This window comes from Eubalaena glacialis, chromosome 4, assembly GCF_028564815.1.
Source record: "Eubalaena glacialis isolate mEubGla1 chromosome 4, mEubGla1.1.hap2.+ XY, whole genome shotgun sequence".
Taxonomy (NCBI): Eukaryota; Metazoa; Chordata; class Mammalia; order Artiodactyla; family Balaenidae; genus Eubalaena; species Eubalaena glacialis.
The window spans coordinates 184,696,788-184,717,930 of record NC_083719.1 but is presented as its reverse complement, the minus strand read 5'-3'; the positions used below and the strand labels follow the sequence as shown (position 1 = coordinate 184,717,930).

Here is a 21,143-nt window from a genome sequence, read left to right as displayed (position 1 = left end):
CTGGGTCTGGGGTGCCTGGGAGAGTCACCAGGGGGTGATTTCTGCACACAGAGCTGGCGAGAGAAGTGCAGCATAGGTGCTCAATGAAAGTTTGCTGGTGGCTGGATAGATGGATGAAAGAACTGGATCCATGGGCTGGGAGAGTGAGCAGAGAGAGGAGGACAGAGAGCCCTGAGCCTGACACAGAGAAGGAACCCCTGGCAACTGGCATCTTTACATCCTGAAGAGGCCTCGGACCAGAGACCAGCCTGGCAAGAGGGGCAGGGCATACAGGGAGGGATGGCGCCTTGACTCCTGGCTCTTCCACCGTCTGCCAGAGCCCAGCTTTAGCCCCCAACACAGAGGGAAGAGGCCCCTGAGGCCTCAGGCAGCCAAAGGCACTGGCTTTGGATCTCAGTGATCCCATCAGGAAAATGGGCGCAGGGAAATGGGGAAGAGGGACTTAGCTGATGGGGGCGGAGGGAAACTGCTAGGAACATTGGCAAATCTCCATGTGGGTATTGATTTCTCTGGACAGAGAGTCAGAGCTTCCAGCCAGGACCTGATGCCACCAAAAAAAAAAAAAAAGTCCACTGGATATGGAAGGATTGGGAAACAGCACTGGGGCTGTTGCTAGCATGGGGTCTGCAGTCAGACCATGAAGGTCATATCCCTGCTCTGCTGCTTGCTGGCTGCCAGAACTTGGACAAATCCACTACCAAACTTTGTCCCTCCAAGGTGTCCCTCCTCAAGGCCCCCTGGCTCCTGGCAAATTGCCAGGATAGAATATGGCAGAAATGAGAGTGTGTCATTCTGAAAGGAAGCCATAAAAGGTGCCGTGGCTTCCTCCTGGCTCATGCTCGCTCCGATCACGTGCCCTGGGGGAAGCCAGCAGCCCTGTTGCGAGGCCCCTCCCTCAAGCAGCAAGCACGAGGGAGATGCCCACGGGGAGAGACGCTGAGGCCTCCAGCCAACAGTCGAGCTCTGGCTGACGACTCCACTGCAACCTCAGGAGAGACCCCGAAGCCAGGACCATGCAGCAAACTCACGCCCCAATTCCTGACCCCTGGCAACTGTGAGACAACGAATGCTGATTTTTTGAAGCCACTAAGTTGAGCAGTAATTTGTGATGCATCAGGAGATAACTAATACAGTCCGCAGAACTCCACCGTGCCCCTTGACGCTAACCTGTATGGACGGACCTGCCCTCCAGTTTCCAGTTGGTTTGGGGAGGTATTGGCAGAAGGTCCAAGGGAGGGAGAAGAGTGAATTCCGGATAGTGTTTATTCCACAGGCTCTAAGTCACCTTTGCATGTCCTGTTCCTTCTCCTGGCATGCCCTGCCTTCTCATCTTTCAAGTCTCTTCTCAAATGCCACCTACTCTGTGAATCCCTCCATGACCTTCTCTACAGTTTCACCACATTATACTCTTCTGATGCTGAAGACCAGAGAGGTTGAGTTACTGGCTCACTGTCACACAGCAAAAACAGGTGGGAGCTAAATGAGGAGTCCACTGATGTGGCCGCCAGAGCGTATGCTCTTGCCTCTGCCACTTCACCTTCCAAAGAGGGGCTCTTTGTTCTGCAAGATAAGGTTGAGGCCACCCCCTCCCAAACATCTTGATGCTTGTTCAGAGTTGAGTCAAACCCATGCCACAGCTTCATGTCCCTGGCAGGCGAACCCCAGATTGTCCACTGTCAGCCGTGCTGTGCCCATGCTCCCAGCAGTGATGGCATGATGCCACCAAAGCATCCGCTGAATCCCCTTGAGGCTGAAGGGTCCCTGAGATTTCCAGAGGGAAGGGGCGACCCCCACCCCCGAACTCATGGGGGGGGGTGTGCCACAGTTCTCACTGGAGACCTGGCTTGGCTGGCTCAGGGGGACCATCCATCCTTTACTGGGGGCAGGGACCTCCTGCCCACCCAAAGAGGACAGGGCTGATAAGAGAGACCAGCAGGGACAGAGCCTGGGCCAGCCTTCCCTGGGGAGGAACTATTACATTAAGGGGCCATAGCTTCATTTGCTCCATAAGGACAAGGGGAAAGAGAACCCCTTCCCTTTTTATGGTGAGAAACAGGTAGGGTCTAGGCTCCTCCCTGAGGCCCACGGGCCCTGCACATCTGCCTCTCTCACCTCCCTGCCCTCTCCTCCTCCCTCTCTCCCCCTCGCTCACTCTGCTCCAGACACACGGGCCTCCTCGCTGTCCCTCCAACACGCCAGGCCCGGTCCTGCCCCAGGGCCTTTGCACGGGCTGTCCCTCTGCCCTGCCAATATTTCCTCATCCTTCAGGTTTCAGTCCAATGACACTCGCATGCGAAGTCAGGTGCCCTTGTGCAGTATGCAGCCTGCACGGCACGCAACCACCCTGATGTGAAGTACACAGCATGGGATGCAGTAGGCACACAAGAAATGCTCATTCTAGTGATGATTTCTGTCTCCCTGTTCCTTATGCCTCTTTCTGAGTCCAGAGGCACGTGGGCTTCACAGCTGATCCCAGGAAGGGCCTTAGCCTTCCCCAGGCCGAAAGCATCTCCTCCATGTGTCCCCTCCCTTCCCAGACAGCACCCAGGACTCACCCCGGGCAAGGTCTTCTGTTCGTGCAGGGCAGTCTGAGCTTTGATGGCGGAGTCCCTGGCACAGTAGGTGAGAAAGGCACAGCCTGGAGGGGAGACAAAAAGGGGTGTTAGGAGAAAAGGATGCTGTATACCCATGTTCACAGCAGTATTATTCACAATAGCCAAGAGGCAGAAACAACCCAAGCGTCCACTGACTGATGAATGGATAAACTAAACGTGGTCCACCTGTACAATGGAATATTACTCAGCTTTATAAAGGAAGGAAATGGGACTTCTCTGGCGGTCCAGTGGTTAAAACTCCGTGCTCCCACTGCAGGGGTGAGGGTTCGATCCCTGGTTGGGGAATTAGGATCCCACATGCCGCACAGCACAGCCAAATAAATAAATTAAAAGGAAGGAAATTCTGACGCATGCTACAACATACATGAACTTGAGGATGTGATGCTCAGTGAGAGAACCAGACACAGATGGATAAATACTGTGTGATCCCACTCACAGAAGGTCCCTGGAGGAGTCACATCCATAGAGACAGGAAGTAGATGGTGGGGGCCAGGGGCTGGGGGAGGGGGATGGAGAGTCAGTGTTTCATGGGGACAGAGCTTCAGTTTGGAGGATGAGAAAGTTCTGGAGATGATGGTGGGGATGGTTGCACAACAGTGGGAGTATACTTAATGCCACTGAATTGCACACTTAAAAATGGTTAAAATGGTCAACTTTATGTGTATTTAACCACAATAAAAAAAATTTAAGGAAAGAAAAGAAGAAAAATGATGAAGGTGGTAAATTTAATGTTATGTGTATTTTACTACAATTTAAAAAACAAAAAGAGAAAAGGAGGCTGGAGCCCCCTTTCGGTGTAGGGCAGTAGGAGTAGCTCAGCTCTCCCCTCCCACACGTACACTTCCCAAAGGGTGAGACAGGGAAAGGCAGAGAGGAGAATCCGCTGTTAATTAAATCCGTGGCTGATGCTAAAAAGCGGGGCGAGGTGGGGGAGGGGAGAGGGGGCAGAGCTGCTGCCCCAGGGAGGAGGGTGGGGAGGGCACCAGCAGCCCCAGGGAGTCAGAAGAGGCCTCAACACTGGAATGAAGAGCACAGTGACTCTGCCACTAACCAGCTTTGTGGCCTCGGATGGGACGCTGCCCCTGTGTGGGCCTCAGTTTCCCCCATCAGAGAGAATGGTCCGAGGGTGCGGTGGGATGGACCCACCAAGGGGCGGAGAGCGGAGCTAAACGGGGGGGTGGGGGGGTGTGGCGTCAAAGGGCAGGGCCAATCAGGAGAGGCAAGGGGCGGGGCCGGCCCTAAAGTGGTCCAGAGAGAGGGTGTGATTGGAGGAAGTCCTGAGTGGGGGCGGGGGGTGAGAAGCGTGAGAGCCACAGAGACAAGAAAGGTTGAGAGACAGACACAGAAGAGGAGCGAGCAGGGGGAGGCGCCCAGAGAAAGGCCAATGAGATCAAAGATATTTTGAAAGATGTTTGCCCGAGGCGGGCTAGAGGATGCAGGCAAGTTCCCTGGGATGGACATAGGGATCCGGGCCCCAGCACTGGGTTTGCCTCTCTAACCCCTATGGACCTCAGTTTCACTGTCTGTGAAATGAGACCATTGTTGGCTGCTCTGATGCTGTCGAGTCCTGTGTCCTCCATGCCCAGCTCCCTCCCCATGGTCTCTCTGCCTCCCCCGAAGAGGACCCCTGTGCAGAGCCCCTAGGAACAGCTCCGTGGGCACCACTTCCGCCCCGGGCTGGAGCTAATTAAAGCCGCATCCTGCTGGGCTGCGCTCACTACGCGGCTGCTCCCACCAGCTGGGCCTGGTGATGGGGAGGGGTCCCCGCCCCAGGCCTGAGAGGTGCCCTGCAGCCCTGGGGAAGGGGCACCAGGCAGAGCTGAGGACAGCTTCCAGCATTTAAAAAACATTTAAATGTGTTGGGAATGTAAAATGGTGCGGCCGCTGTGGAGAACACTTTGGCAGCTCCTAAAAAAAGTTAAACATAGAATTACCATATGATCCAGCAATTCCACTTCTGGGTATATATCCCAAAAGAATTGAAAGCAGGGACTCGAAGAGATATTTGCACACCCGTGTTTATAGCGGCATTATTCACAACAGCCAAAAGGTGGAAACAACCCAAATATCCATCAACAGATAAATGGATAAGCAAAATGTGGTCCATCTATAAGAGGACCACAAAGGAAAGAAATTCTGACACCTGCTACAACATGGATGAACCCTGAAGACCTGATGCTCAGTGAAATAAGCCAGACACAGAAGGACAAATACAGTATGATTCCACTCATAGGAGGACCCAGAGGAGTCAGATCCATAGAGACAGGAAGTAGATGGTGGGAGCCAGGGGCTGGGCGAGGGGGATGGGGAATCAGTGTTTCATGGGGACAGAGTTTCAGTTTGGGAAGATGAGAAAGTTCTGGAGATGATGGTGGGGATGGTTGCACAACAATGGGAATGTACTGAATGCCACTGAGCTCTGCACTTAAAAATGGTTAAGTTGGTAAATTTTGTTATGTAATTTTACCAGAATAAAAACTTGTAATTGGGATATATTACAAACATCCCCTCTTTATAAATTGTGTGTGCTTATCCTTTTTTGATTATACTTGATGCCCATGTCTTCTTCCAATACATGCCTTGTCTTTCCACTTTTTTTTTTTTTTTTTTTTTGGTGTTTCTATTTTCTGAATAGAATCTCCCAAGGTCTTCAGGGAAAGGAGAAGCACTACGAAAATCAGCCATAAAGACTGAGAGAAATTAGGTATGATTGGCAAGAAATTGGGCCGCAGGGAGATGTAAAATAGGGGCAAAGCCCTTTCTCCTTGGGTCCTTTCTTGCCTCTGGAGCCCTATATGCAGAAGATGGAGTGTGCTGGCCCTAGGAGGGTAGGTGAGACCCCTGAATAACCTTCCATCAGCCTCTGGGTCTGGAAGGTTTGCAGCCAGAGAGAAAACCAAAACAAACACGCGAACCGCTGTCCCTGGTACTGAAATGTTTCCCTGTTTTCTTGGCCCTATCTCTTCTCAGCCTCTTAGCTTCTCTTTCCTAATTGGTGAAAACGTGTCATGTTCACCAGTTTCTGGGTAATAGAGCCTCGAATTTCAGGTTCTATTAGGGTTGAATTGTCTCCCTCCTCCCCCAAGCTCATATGTTGTTCTCCTAACCAACAGGACCTCAGAATGTGAACTTATTTGGAAATAGGGTCGTTGCAGATGTAATTAGTTAAGGTGAGGTCATAGTAGAGTAGGGTGGACCCTAATCCAGTATGAGACTGGTACCCTTATAAAAGGGGAAAACCTGAACACAGAGACATGCACACAGGGAGAACGCCATGTGAACATGAAGGCAGAAATCTGGGGGATGTATGACAAGCCAAAGAACAGTAAGGACTGCCAGGACCACCAGAAGCTGGAAGACCTGGATCAGATTCTCCCTAATGGTCTCAGAAGGAGCCAGCCCCTGGGGCTTCCCTGGTGGTCCAGTGGTTAAGATTCCGCGCTCCCAATGCAGGGGGCACGGGTTTGATCCCTGGTCGGGGAACTAAGATCCCACATGCCACACAGTGCGGCCAAAAAAAAAAAAAAAAAGAAAAAAAAAGAAGCCAGCCCTGCCAACACCTTGATCTCAGACTTCTGGCCTGTTGGACTAGGAGAGATAACATTTCTGTTTTTTTAAGCCACCTGGTTTGCAGCACATTATTTCAGCAGCCTTAACAAACGAATACAGTTCCCAACAAACACAGACTTTTAGTGATGATGTTAATAAAGCTCCTTAGTTTTTATTGCTAATAAGCTTATACTCAATACTGACTCATTTAATCCTCACAACAACCCCACAAAGGAGCTGTTGGCATTGTCCTCGTTTTACAGATGAGGGGTTGAGGTACAGAGAGGGGAAGTGACTTGCCCAAGGTCACACAGTGGAACATCCCAGGCGGTCAGGCGCCTCGAACTGTGTGCTAACCACTGGGATACACTGCCTGGAGTTTGCATCTTTTCTAAAAATTTCCCCCAGGGCCTATGAGGGAAATAGGTCCCCCAGGCCTATGTGGAGGGTCACAGGCCCCTGCCTTAACTTTCCCTGTAAGGAACCTTAAAATAGTACCACCTTTCTGAGAGAATGTGCTGCTGGATCAAATGTTGAAGAGGCCATGGACCCCATTTCAATTGAGGGGGTCTGGTTTACTGCATCCTAGTCCTAGAGGGACCCTCCCAGGGAAATCTCAGCCCAGCCAGGGCCCACAATTGGTGAGCCTCTCAGCAGACTCCAGCCCTGGCTACCCTCACCCTATACACCAGCCTCGTCAATGACAAGAGGGTGGGACCAGGTGTTCAGCAAAACACACTCCAAGCCCCGCGCTGGCCAAGCCCTGGGGTTCTGTAGAGGCAGGGCAGGTCAAGAGGGCAGCCCCACCTCCAAGAACCAATAACCCAGAATGCTCAGTACTTGACAACCCTATGGTTCCCTTCACACCCACCCCCATTTTCAAAGCCTGGACAAGAGCTGACCTCTCGACACCCCAGGTGGAGTAGGGACCAATGGGCGGATCCTTGGGAAACAAGAGATTTCCTCAATATATGAAAATTGTCTAACAACTAGATCTACCTCATCATGGCTCTCTTTGGAGGGAGGGAGTGCCCTGTCCCTGGAGGCAAGCAAGCAGCAGATCCCCAGAGAGGAAACTTCTTTACTGGGAAATCCAGAGGGTCCCTCCTCTCCATGAGATCCTCTGCTCTCTGCTCCAAGATCACGGCTTTTGGAATTTCATGACTTGAAGTTGTAATAATGACAGTAATAGTTGAAGTTCACTGAGTGCCAAGCATCTTATAGAGACATCACCCATATGAACCCTTCAAACACTCAGCCTAGCCCAAGAGAATGGCACTATTGTATCTATTTTCTCCCCATTTTAAGATGGGGAAATGGAGACACCAGACATTGAGCTGTCACACAGCGATGGGTCCCAGAGGTGGAATTTGAACCCTGGAAGTCTAACTCCAGTCCCAGCCCTTCTGCACCACAATATTTCCCCTCTTATAAGATAACAGTAGTAGCAATAACAGCCAATTCACTGAACATTTAGGGCATTCGCTGTCCTGGGTACTTGGTTCCACGCCCCTCTCTTCTCTGCAGGAATCCTGAGGGAGGTGTTATGCATAGTACGGAGGAATTGAGGTTCAGAGAGACAAAGTGACTTGCCTATGATTGCACAGCAGGTAAGGGGTGGAGCTGGAATTTGAAGCCAGGGGTATCCGATGTCATGGGCTTCACTCCCATCCCCTGCACCTTTGGGGCTTTGGTCCCTGGGGTGTGGAGTGGCAGAGGCACCCAATTCTGCCATCTTCCTTGAACTCACTCCACACCTTTAATATTTTAAGACAAAGGTGGCCTTAAGAGCATCCATGAAAAGACCATTGTGGGCCACCTACAATCTAGTCTAGACACCAACTGTTTGATGCACAGATAAACTGAACCATTAATACAGGCCTCCCAAACATGGAGACCCAGGCCGACCCCACAGAGCCTACGATGGTGGGGAGAAGAGTGCCCACATTACAGATGAGGAGACTGAGGTTCCCAGTGGCCCAGGTCACCCACAGACAGGACAGGGCTAGGACTTAAGCCCATACCTGCATGACACATGACACAGGGCTCTTCCCCCAGCCCACAGGATGCTCCTCTCTCCAGCCCTGGGGATGCTCCTCTCTGAGGAAGGTGGCAGAGGTGGCCATTGTCCCTCCATGGCAACAGGCCTCTGCTCAGCTGGAGTTCTGGGGACAATGCTTTGACTAATGGGTGATGCTAAGCCTCCAGGCTGGGTAGAGGCAGAGACAGACACACCCCTGTGTGTTGTCAGCCTGGGGCAGAGGTGGGGACACAGGGCTAAGGAAGCCCAGAAGATGAGAAGCATCTCTGGGCACTGAATGGTGGTCCTCCCAGAAAAGATCCATCCACTCCAGGAACCTGGAAACGGGACCTTATTTGGAAAAAGGGTCTTCGCAGATGTAAGTAAGGATCTTGACATGAGATCATCCTGGACAACCACGTGGGTCCCAAATCCAATGCCGTGTCCTTATACGAGACAGAAGAGGAGACACAGACAGAAGACAGGGGAATATGGAGGCAGACACTGGACGGATGCAGCCACAAGCCAAGGGACGCCTGGAGCCCCCAGAAGCTGGAAGAGGCAGGAGGGACCCTCCCCTGGAGCCTCCAGAGGGAGCACAGCCTTGATCTCAGACTTCTGGCCTCCAGGACTGAGAGAGAATCTGTGATCGTTTGTAACGGCTACCCCAGGAAACTAGTACAGATGGGGACCCAGGAGGAGGAGCAGTTTGGAAGGAAGAGGTGGAACCCGGTTTGGGCCCTGCTGGATCTGAGGGTTTGGGGGTCTTCATAGGAAGGACCCGCGCAGGACTGACTAAAAATCCCCCAAGTGGTACCAGCCATGTGCACGGAGCCAAGCCCTCATGCAGCTGCTCTCCCTGCCATCCCTGGATTCTCACACTATTTTTATCCCCATGTTACAGATGAGTTAACCCAGGCTCAGAGATGCTGAGCAGCTTTCCTGAGGTCACACAGCAAGTCAGAAACAACCCCTGGTGCTAAACCCAAACTGGGGGTGGGTAAAGGGCTTCTGAGTTCCAGAAAATTCCAGAGCGTTGGGGACGACTTAAGTCGCTGGAGCTTGTTACATTGATCTAATGAACTAAAAAAACTGTTTTAAAAATGAAAAGAAAAACAATTTTTTTTCCTTTTTACTATTCATAGCCCTTATGTTCATGCATAAGTCTGGGATTTTTGTCACTTCCCAGGCAGCTTGGTAGGTCTGGGGACTGACCCTGATTGACACTGGTCGTGTCCCTGGCTGCACCCTGACTCTGGACACACTGCACGCCTGGCCTCTCACTGACTGCCTTTGTTTTTGTTTTTTTTTAATATTTATTTATTTGGCTGTGTCGGGTCTTAGTTGCGGCATGTGGGATCTTTTAGTTGCGGCGTGTGGGATCTAGTTCCCTGACCAGGGATCGAACCTGGTCCCCCTGCATTGGGAGCGTGGAGTCTTAACCATTGGACCACCAAGGAAGTCCCTCACTGACTACCTTTGAACTTGCCATTTCCTTGGTTCACACACCCTCACCCTCATCTTTGCCTGGCTCATTTCTCCTCAGCCTGAAGGTCCCAACTGAGTCACTGCTCCTCGGGGAAGCCTCCCCATCCCCAACTGATGCTGGGTCAGGGGGGTGGAGACAGGTAGTGTCCCAGTCACTGATGTGTTCCCAGTGTCCAGCATTGGGCCCAGCACACAGCACGTGCTCAGTAAGAATTTGGCCACTGTTCCTGGTCTCCATCCTGGTCCAGCCCCACCTGGACCAACTCAGTCCCCTCCCCCCTGGTCCCCAGCTACGCCCTGGCGCCCACATTCTGTCCTCCCTAGAGCAGCCACCAGGGGGCGCCTGTGAGCACCTGAGTCAGGCCCCGTCCCTCCTCTGCCCACAACCCTCCAGGGCTCCCACCTCCCTGGGGTAAAAGCCCAAGTCCTCCCCAAGGCCCTGCCAGACCTGCCCCGTCCCCTCCCTGCCCTCCCCCCTCCCTCTCTTCCCCTCACTCGCTCCGCTCCAGACACACGGGCCTCCCAGCTGTTCCTCCAACACGCCAGGCCCCGTCCTGCCCCAGGGCCTTTGCACAAGCTGTTCTGGGATGCAGTTCCCCCAGATCTCTGCACGGTTCACGCTTTCACTTCCTTCAGGTCTTGGCTCAAATGTCACCCCCTCAGTGAAACCTCCATGGAGCACCCGGTTTAAAACGACAGTCCTGGGACCTCCCTATTGGCGCAGTGGTTAAGAATCTGCCTGCCAGTGCAGGGGACATTCGTTCGATTCCCTGGTCTGGGAAGATCCCACATGCCGCGGAGCAACTAAGCCCATACACCACAACTACCGAGCCTGTGCTCTAGAGCCCGCGAGCCACAACTACTGAGCCCATGCGCCTAGAGCCCGTGCTCTGCAACAAGAGGACCCACCGCAATGAGCAGCCCTGGCTGGACGGAACTAGAGAAAGCCCGCGCGCAGCAACGAAGACCCAATGCAACCAAAAACAGTCCTCAACCACCCCCCACCCTGTTCTATTTTCTCAGTGCCTTTGTCACCATCTCAAATGGCACATAATTTTTTTTTTGTCTCCCCCACTGAAATGCCACTTCCAAGAGGGTGGGGGGAGGTTTGTATTTTGTTCAGTTTTGGGTCCCCAGAACTTAAATAGTGCCAGGAACAGAGTAGGTGCTCAATAAATACTGACTGAATGAATGACTTTGTTTCCAAACTGACCTGCTAATATCAAGACCACCTCCTGGAGGGCGGCGACTACATTTGATTCATTTTTCTCCCTCCCCCCACTCCCCCCCTCCCACACCCAGCATCGGGTCAGTCAATATTTCCTGAGCACCTGTCATGTGCCAGCTGTGCTGGGGAAACAAAAGCAGGAGAGACAGCCTTGTTCATTTCTCTCTGACCACCAACATCTCCCCTCCCCAGCCAGGACTCCCACCATGACCGATTGTGCAAAGCCCTCGTCTCAAACTCCTCTGATCCCCACCCACCACAGACTGGCACCCCAGGTTCAAGGTCTTTCAATTCAGCGCTAATCTAGGGACTAAAGATGGGGAATTAACCCTGCCCGATGCTCTTCTGCTGTGTGACCTAGGGCCAGCCACTTAACCTCTCTGAGCCTCCACTTTATCATCCATAAAATAATAATACCGTCCACTAAGGATTATAGGAGACATTCCCTTCTGCTGTGGCGCCACCTCTCCACCACCCCCTGTCCCTGGTCACCCTCTCCACCTCCTCGTCCATCCTCTCATCCTGAAGCCATCCCCCACTTTGCTGAGAATAGTGGGGCTGATGGGCCCCTCCCTCTGCTTATAAACTCATTGCTTCCTGTCCAAGAGGGCAAGACCTAGGACCCAGGGCTCACACTCCCTCGGGCACACCGTCTCTGGGCTGCTGCTCCTTAGCCTCTGTTGCTCTCTCCTCCTCTGCCCCCACCTTACACACTGGGGCTTCTCAGGCTCATCTGGACCCCCGACTTCCTGTCTGCGGCCATGTTGACTCCTCCCACGGATTTAGTCACCATCGCTGCACCAGTGATTCCCCCATCTGTGCACTCACCCATCCATCCATCCATCCACCTGTCCATCCATTCATCCTTCCATCCATCCATCTATCCACCCATCCACCTGTCCATCCATCCATCCATCCATCCATCCATCCATCAGTTATCCATTTATTTATCATCCATTACTTTATTCATCCATCCGTCATTCATTCATTTACCCATTCATCCATCCACACATCGGGCTATCTATCTATCCATACATACATCCGTGCATCCACCCACCCACCTGCTGTGTTTCAGGTACTTTTCTAGGCACTCGAGACCTATCAGTGAACACAAAAGGCAGAAATATCCCATCTTAATAGGGCTTCTAGTCTATTGGGAGGAGAGAAAAACCAATAAAATAAAAAGTAAAATCTATGGTACATCAGAAGTTCTCATTTTCACAGAAAAAAAAGGGGGAAAGCAGGGAAGAGGCGTTTGGAGTGCTGGAGAGTGGCTGAGATTATAAATCATGTCTGCAGGATGGCTTCACTGAGAAGGTGAAGTTTACAGAGGATGAAGGAGGAGGCATGTGATTATTTGGGGGAAGTGTGGTCCAGGCAGAGGGCACAGCCCGTGCAAAGACCCTGGGGAAGGACCGGACTTGGTGTGTTGGAGGAACAGCGAGGAGGCCCGTGTGTCTGGAGCAGAGTGAGCGAGGGGGAGAGAGGAAGGAGGGGAGGGGATGGGGCAGGTCGTGCAGCGCCTTGTGGAGGACTTGGGCTGTTACCCCAAGGGAGGTAGGTGGGACCCTGGAGGGCTGTGGGCAGAGGAGGGGGTGGGGTCTGGCTCAGGTGCTCACAGGCACCTTCAGCTTGCTGTGGGGAGGACAGACAGTGGGGGGTGAGTATGGGAGACGAGGGACCAGGGTGGAGGAGACGAAGCCGGTCCAGGTGGGCAATGATGAGGTGGACAGAGTTGGGGGGAGAAGTGAGTGGATGTGGAGAAGGTTAGAAGGCAGAGCCATCAGGAGGGAGGGATGGGGAGCAGAGGTGTGAGGGGGGGAGAGTGAGGGTGACTCCATGGTTCTATCCTGAGCACCCTGAGGGCTTGTCTCCATGACACCACACTGACCACCAACCGCTCAGGCCAGAATGTTGGTGTGATCCTAAATCGGGGTCCCCCCCTCGGCACTGCTGCCATCAGGGCCGGGTCATCCTCTGTGGGGGCCATCCTGGGTGCTGTAGGGTGTGGAGCAGCCTCCCTGGTCCCCAGCCAAAGCCAGGACCCCCCCTCATGACAACCACAGATGTCCCCAGACAACGCCCAGTGTCCCCCAGGGGGCAGGATCGCTCTGGGTGAGACTCACCTCACTGGACCCCATCCTCCTCCTCATCTCCCCCCACCAAGAGATGATGATTTGACTTTTTAAATCACCACAAATCACCACCCTTAGGACCACTCAGCTGTTCTGACAACTTTCTCACAGCACATTGTGCTCCTCGTGGGCACAGTAGGTCTGGTTCACTCAAAGGTGGCACATAATAGGGACAAAAAAAAAAAACAGTTGAGAGAGGGGGTGGGTAGGTAGGTGAAGAAATGACCTTGCAGCCCTGCCCACCCACTTGGGGTAGCTCTAGATGACACCAAAACCCTTCCAACGTAGACACTGCTATGATGAACATGCTGTGTGTCCTTGGGGAGGTGCCCTCCCCTCTCTGAGCCTGCCTTTTCCCATAAGGTTGCTCGGGAGACCCCTAGTTGTGATGGGAATGCTTCCTTGGGTCCCTCCTCCTAGCAGAGGGTCAGGGACAAGGACATAATGAGTGGCCCCTCCCCACCTCTCAGAAGTGAAGACTCCACCCTTAAAGGCTGCTGGGAGAAGTAGGAGGACAGTTAGGGGAGGTCACAATCTACCCTACATGACATCTGCAGGCAACCCGCCATCTCTCAGGAGCCCCTCAGAGGAACTGGGCTCAACCGTGGTGGCAGAAATCTCCGTTATTCCTCCGATACACCAGGCCCCATCCTGCCCCAGGGCCTTTGCACATGCTGTGCTAACTCCAGATTTTTGGGCCCTGAGACACACAGGCCACTATTCTCCCAACACAGCAAACTAATTCTGACCTCAGAGCCTTTGCACATGCCATGTCCTCTTCCTGGAATACCTTTCCCTTGGCTTTAGAACAACAGCTTTCTCATCTGTAATGCAGGTCTCATCCCAAATGTCACCTCCTGACATCTTCAGTCACCCAAGGTCAGCTGTCACCCTCCAACACACATCTCATTTTACTTTCTCCAGAGTGACTCTCTCCTACCCAAATCTTATTCATCTGTTTGCTCATTTATTGTCAATCCCTCCTCTCCCCAGATTGCTTTGTGTCCCCCAGAGCCTAGCTCTGGCACATCCCAGAGACTTGACAGACAGTTGTTGACTATCTGGCTACCCAACCATTTACTGACACCAAGTATACGCAAGACACTACTGACAGTGATTGCATTAACCACATTCTATAAATTAATTCTAATTTTTACAACTACTCTGTAAGACAACTATTGATATTCTTTCTCTTTTACAAATGAGGATGCTAAGGCTCAGAAAAAAGATAAGGTGGTTTGTCCAAGATCACACAGAAATAAAAAGCAGAGCCAGGAATAGGAACCAAGCCTGTCCGGCTGCAAAGCTGATGGTCATTCCCATTCAGGTGGGGAGGAAGGTGGTAAATGGAGGGGTGTCCACCAACCCAGCCAGCCAGCCAGCCAGCCAGCCAGCCAGCCAGCCATCCATCCCTCTATCCATCCACTCACCCATCCATCCACCCCTCTACCCATGTATTCCTCCATCCATTCATCCATCCATCCATCCATCCATCTATTCATCCATCCATTTACCCACCCACCCACCCATCCATCCATCAATCCATTCAGCCCTTCATCTGTCTACCCACTCTTTCATCCAGCAATGCACTCATACAGCCACCAAGTCACTGTCACCCATCCGTCCATTCATACCTAGAACCATCTACTCACGTATCCATCTATCCACCTGTTGACCAGCCCCACCCCCCACATCCAACCACTCCCTCACCTTCCCATCCTCTCATTCCCTTAGGCCCTCGTTCATCCACATGATCCACTTCAAAATGGTGAACAAGACACAGTCCCTGCCCTCACAGAGCTTACATGTCAGTGATGATGACCATGACCCCAGACCAACAGGGCTATTGCTAGGTCAGTGTCTTCCAAACCTAGCAGCCCCTCCCTCTGGCCCTGGACAAGGACAGCCAGCATCCCTGGATGGCTTTCATCCTGAGTCTATGTCTCCACAATCACATCTCTTTCTCTGACTCCTTTATTTCTCTTCCAAAGTGGGTCAAGTCTCAGGTTGGGAGGTGTGACACTTAGCTATACTGCTGTGTGACTTGAGTCTGGGTGTTGCCCGTCTCTGAGCCCCAATTCCTCACCTATCCATGTGGGGGAGGGGAACCTGGTTTTCTAAGAACCACTGCGACCTGAGCACATGTCTGCTTCTTTGTGACCCTCTTGTCCCACACTGTGAGCCTCGCCCCAAGGGGAAGCTTCTGTTGTACCCATCCAGGTGTGTAGGAAATGTGCATATGCTGAACAAGGCTGGGAGGCTAGAAAGAGGCCAATGGTGGCCATGACAGTTAACAGGACATGAAGCTCCCTTTTCATGCAGGTCTGAGATCCTCCCCTGCTCCATATTCTTCCATGGCTCCCCAGTGTCCTCAGGAAAGAGTCCAAGCTCAGTCCAGCATAAGAGGCTCTTCAGGGTCCAGCCCATGCCAACTCTCTGGCCTCACCTCCCATGCCTCATCTAATTCCTCCTCTACCCCATCTGTGCCCCTTCACTCCTCCAGGCCTTTGCAAACCCAGTTCCCTCTGTCCACATCCATGAGGACAGAGACATCCACCTAGCTGACTCACTGCTTTTTTTCACACCCATAAAATGGCCCAGAACAAAAAAAGTGCTCTGTGAATAAATATATGAAACGCTTTCTCCACCTGGCAAGCTCCTATTCATCCTTCAAAACCCCACTTCTAATGCCCCTCCGCCATGCAGCCAGAGTCCCCAGGCAGAGCCTTCAACGTCCTATCCAGTTCCCTCAACGCTGCATCCCTTCCCTTTCATACAACCCTGACCATTCCAGCTATAGGTGCCAATGTCTAGCTCTGTCTACCGATCAGAGGGGTCTCAGATCTCTCTTGCCTAGTACAAGGCAAGGCCCCCAAAGGCTTTCAGGAAGTGTTGGCTAAATTAGTGAGTGTGGTCCTACTGAGTGCTCCTAATGGCGAGGGTCTCATCTGCCAACATCAGGGGTGAAAGAGAGAGTCACGGGCCTATTTCAGAGATAGCTCGTGGGTCCACCCCCATGCCAGAACTTCTCAGAGGAGCCCTGCCAGATATGCCCCACATCAGAAGGGGACCCTGGGGCTCCCAGGACTCTTTGCTGTTTTCCCACCAGGGCAAAAACTCTGTCTTTCCCCTGCTTGAACTTTCCCAGAGTCAGCATCAGCATTGCTCTGGGCCTTTGCACATACTCTACCAGGAACACCCTTCCCCGTCAACAGAGCTTTCCCACCCTTCAGGTCTCAGCTTACTCGCATAATAAGCATGGCTCTGTGCCCAGCCCTGGGTCAAGAGCTTTAACCACCATTCCGGTCCTTACATCCCCCAACCCTCTCCGAGATGGGAGGTCCCGCTGGCCTCCCAACTCTATAGATAACAGCACTGAGGAGGCTGGGGCCTCCTCTGGGTTGTCCCCGCTGATGTGTTTCCACCATCGCAGCCCTGACATCAGTGCCTTGTAACCTCCTGGTTCCTCACTGTGTCCCCCACCATATGGGATCTGGGGGTGGGACGAGTCTGGGAGAGGATTTTTATCTGTTTGCCCAACACTGTATCCCGGGTCTAGGACGGGGCCTGGGACACAGCAGGTGCTCAATAAATGTTGGTCATAGGGGTAGATGGATTTACGGCTTGTTGACTCCATCGTGCCACATAGGGATTCCTACTTGCTCAGAATCTCAGCCCCGCACCAACACCGGCACACAGTAGGCGCTCAGTCAATGCCCTCAGCCTGAAGGAAGGCAGAACGATGTCACAGTCACCCTCAGAAAAGCCTGTTAAACCCAGCATCATGGGAAACTGAGGCACTGAGAGGGGTGTGCCTGGCTCGAAGCCGCACAGCCAGCCCTGGTGGCTCTCCCCAGCCCCCCGCCGCTGTCCCCTCCCTCCGTTTCCCCCCCCCCCCCCCCCCGCCAGGCAGCGCCTGCCGGCCGCCCAGCCCGCCGTCTCCCTGGGGCTGGCACGTCACACTCGGAATCTCACGCCTCAATCGCGGCGTGTTACAGCCTCCCCCCTGCCGCCAGCCGAGCAGCTGGTGCTCCCATGGAAACCGTAGGCCCCCGACCCGCCCCCTCCACCTGCACCGCCCCCCCCCCACAACCCCCGCTTTAAGACAAATATTGTCATTAACATGCAAATATATATGTGATTACCATAAATGGGGGCCGCGCGGCAGCGGACGAGCCCTCTGGCAGGCGCCTGCCCCGGGCAGGTTGGGTATTAATATTCAGCCCGATCGGGAGAGGGACGGCCCGAGCCACACCAGGCACCTCGGGGGACCCCACGTGCACCCAGCGCCTTCGGAGGGAGGGTCCCAGAGGGGGCCTGTCCCCCAGCAGGTGACTGGAGGGGGTGATGACTGGACACTGGCCAGTGGGAGACCCCTGGCCAGTGGGAGTCCCCCCAGTGCCTGGCCTGAGCCCCGAGCTGGGCTGGGAGCGGCGGGGGAGGCCTCCTTTCTCTGGATGGGGCGCTGATCTGGGTGGGGGGAAGGTCTCGTGGCCTCCCTGCCCCCCCTTCTCCAGCTCTGCCCCACTCCCGCCCTCTCTCTGCCTCTTCCAGTGTGTGGGGGGGTCTGGGGGCGGCTCCCTGGGTCTCTCCCTCCCTCCGTCTCTGTGTATCTCTCTCCTTCTCTGCTCTTGCTGTGTCTCTCCACCCCTGCCTCCATCTCTCTCTCTTAAAAACAAAAAAAGTCAGCAGCCAGGGGCCTGCCCTGTTCCTGAGGAATCTTTACTTCCCGCCCTGCCTTCTCCCTGCAACGCTGCCCCATCCCCAGAGCCCAAGGACCCAGCTGGACTCCCTGCCTTTCTCCTGGTCCCAGCACGGCCCGTAGGAAATGGGGTGCCCCTACCCCCCACCCTTGGCCACGGCTGTCAGATGTCACAGCCCCGCCTCCTCCCCTCCCCCCCAACACCACCGCGGTGGGGGGAGTCCTCATCCTCAGCTTGGGGGACACTGTCGCCCCTTCATCACACAGATATACTTCTGCTTCTTCTGGCCTGGGAGGGAGACAGGTGGGTGACAGCTGGGGGGCAGCTCTGGTCGGTCCTTGGGACCCAGTATTTGCCCCTCCAGCCTCAGTTTCCCTTCTGGATGAAATGCACAGGTGCTCACAAGCCCATGGGAGTGATGATACCTTCATTGGGGATCAAACAGGCCCCCAAATGTGAAAATTAAGGGTGCGATGGTGATCATAAGAATAATGTGATACTGGATGGTCCTTCTCCCACTGGGTGCTGGGGTCACGGGGACCACACCAGGGGGTGAGGGTGTTTTCACTTCACCCCACTCCAGCCCTTTCAGCTCCCCTGGTGCCCAGCCTCCGGTGGCCCAGAAAGCTCTCAGGGGATTTCTCTCCACAACCCGGGGTCCACACTCCCACCCCATGGCTCTCAGCCAACACCCCCAGCAGGCACCCTGCACCCTGTAGGCTCCCCAGAAACGAAACCAGAGACGTGTTGGCAGGAGGGGCCTGGAGCTCGTCCCCACACCACAACCTCCCAGGCATCCTTCCACTTCCCTTTGGCTGAGGCCCAGAGAGGGGCAGCCACTGGCCAGAGATCACACAGCTGAGCCCCACAAACAGGCCTCGATCCCAGCTGCTGGCCTTCAGCTCCCCCCAGCTCCCATCCACAGGTAAGGTTCTGCCAGGCCCAGCATAGGTGAGATCAGGAGGGGGAACCATTCGGGTCCTGATGGTATTGGGGGGGGGAATAGAAGGGGAAGACCCCCACCCCCCATACCCCCAGGCCCTGCATCCAGGGCTCAGCCCGACCCAAGTCTCCTGCAAAGTGGAGGTTGAGAGCCAGGTGTCATGGACACCCAGCTTCCTAATTTTCACCCTCCAAGGAAAGATCGTAAATGGGAAACACCCTGAGATGCCCTCCATCCCAACATTCTCCAGCCAGAAAAAAATAATCCCACCCACATTCGTGAGACCCTGCTCTGTTAACAGCAGGTAAACTGAGGCTCTGACCAGGTGAAAATCCAGCCACAGTTTCTCCCTCACCTTCCCACGCTGCGGGGGCGGCAGGGGTCTCCAGGGGAGATTTAAAAATGAGAAACGAGGGGAGGGCCACCGGGTGTCTCCTTCTCCCCGTACCCCATCTGTCTCCCTGACCCAGAACTCACCGACAGCCTTTCAATTCAACATTTGTGGGGGGCCACGTGGACATTCCCCCACCCCACCAGAATCTTTCTAGAAAACGGCCGTTCGGACACACCAGGGGGTGAGGGCTGTGGAAAGAGCCCTCCGTACAGCTATGGACCCCTTAGCCTGACTCGTGGATGAGTGCAAGCCCTCTGCCCTCCTAGGCCACAGGGAGAAGTTAGATTTTCCAGGCCCTTTTTTTTTTTTTGGTGATGGTTGGATTTGAAAAGAGGTGGGGGATGGGAAGAGTTGCTTTCCCCCCCCAGGGTACCGGCTGGAGGGTCTAGCTGAAGTGGCAGGCCTGGGCTCCAACCCACCAGACCCTCCCTATGGCCTGCCCTGACCCATCATTCATTGATTCATTCACTCGTTCATTCATCCATTCATTCAACAAACACGTATTCATGCTTACCATGCCTGCCACACTGAAGGGAGGACAGGCATGAATGGGGCCTGAAATAGGTCATGGGACCTGATCCACCCCCAAGACCCCTCCAGGGTCTCACCTGGGGTGTCAGCACAAAGCCTCTATCATCCCCACCCGCAGTCCCCAGCCCCTGCCGGAAAAACTGTCAGGGCCACCCCCATTCGGATACTGGGCCATGATCAGAGCCCAGGGCTGGGGCCACAGTCCCTGGCACCCCCTCCCAGCATGCCACCAGAGAATCAGGTGGCAGGGAGGCAGGCAGGCCTCCCCACCCCACCTGCCTCCCCCGCTGGGCTCACAGGTCGCCCACGTCTCCTCATCCACCCCAGGATCTGGGCTCTGCCAGATGGACGGTCCAGGCTCATCGTCTTTGGCCTCAGCCTTCAACACACTGCTAACAGGCTTGGCCAGTTTTAACTTGAGCCAAAGGTGGAGGCGGCATTCAGGGTGGGGGGGCCATAGAGAAATGGAAGGGGATGCTGCTCCAGACAGAGAGGGTGGGCAGGGGGGAGGGCAAACGGTAGCCTTTTAACCACCCGAGGCTGGTGCTCCCCCTGACTGGCTTAGCTGCCTGCACCCCAGCCCCCCACCCCGCTTTCTTTGTAGTTACCGATTAGCCCGGGATCCTGGGCATCCGTGTCCCCTGTGGCCAGCTGGACCTGCCCCACCGGCCTGGCTTTGTGAAAATGACCAAAGCAATGGAGTCCAGAGGTGCAAACTTCCCCGACGGGGCCTGGAGAGGCCGAATGAATGGGGAGGGGGGCGGCAGGGAGGGGTGGCAGTGTTCAGGCAGCTCCCCAAGCAAAAGGGCAGGAAAGAGTGGGTGAGGGAGGGAGGAAGGGGTGGGGGTCTAGAGGGAATGAGAGGGAGAGGGAGGGAGAGAGAGAGAGAGAGAGAGAGAGAAGGAGAAGGATGCTGGGGGGGGGAGGATGGGAGGTAGAGGGAGATGGGAGAGGAGAGAAAAGGAAAGAGAAGAGAGAGAGGGAGAGAGAGAGAGAGAGAGGGAGAGGGAGAGAGAATGCCGGAAGGTGGGGAGGGAGGGAGAGGGGGCGGAGGAGGGGAGGGGGCCAGCTCGGATCTGTCAGCTGCACCCCCAGAGAGGGGAGGAGGGGGTGGGTGGAACAGGGTTGGGGGGGGAGAAATGATGCCGTGGCAGAGGCAAGCAGAGGGAGGAGGTGAGGAGAGGAGGGTTGGTGGGGTGGGGGGGAGAAGATGCCGGAAGGTGGGGTGGGGAGGCCGAGGGAGGAGAGGGGAGGGGAGGGAGGGGGCCGGGTGCCCACCTTTGTGCATGCCCGTGTAGGGGTCTTTGAGCACCGTGAGCTCATAGATGCGGCCGAACTGCTCGAAGAGCGGCTTGAGGTCCTTCTCGTCCAGGTTGCGCGGGATCTGGCCCACGAAGAGCTTGATGGCGTCCAGGTCCTTCATGCCGTCGGGCTGCCCCCCGGGGGGCTCGGGCCCGCTGCTGCCCACTGGCGAGGGCCGCGGCTGCAGGAGCTGCTGCTGCTGCCGGCGCGCCTCGCTCTCCGTTAGGCGGGCCAT

At 54.6% G+C, this 21,143-nt stretch overlaps 1 protein-coding gene across 12 annotated transcripts in view; it reads right to left on the bottom strand.

Moving 5' to 3' along the window:
- CELF5 (CUGBP Elav-like family member 5) overlaps positions 1-21,143 on the bottom strand; it is a 45,784-nt gene extending 24,641 nt beyond the window's left edge. For 11 of the 12 annotated variants that reach the window (XM_061190784.1, XM_061190786.1, XM_061190791.1 and 8 more), the window contains exons 1-2: positions 20,885-21,029; positions 2,556-2,638 (exon numbers count right to left, since the gene is read on the bottom strand). In XM_061190784.1, coding sequence (XP_061046767.1) covers positions 2,556-2,638; positions 20,885-21,029 — 228 coding nt within the window. Of the gene's footprint in view, positions 1-2,555; positions 2,639-20,884 lie in introns of all 12 variants that reach the window. The other variant, XM_061190783.1, reaches the window with a different exon arrangement.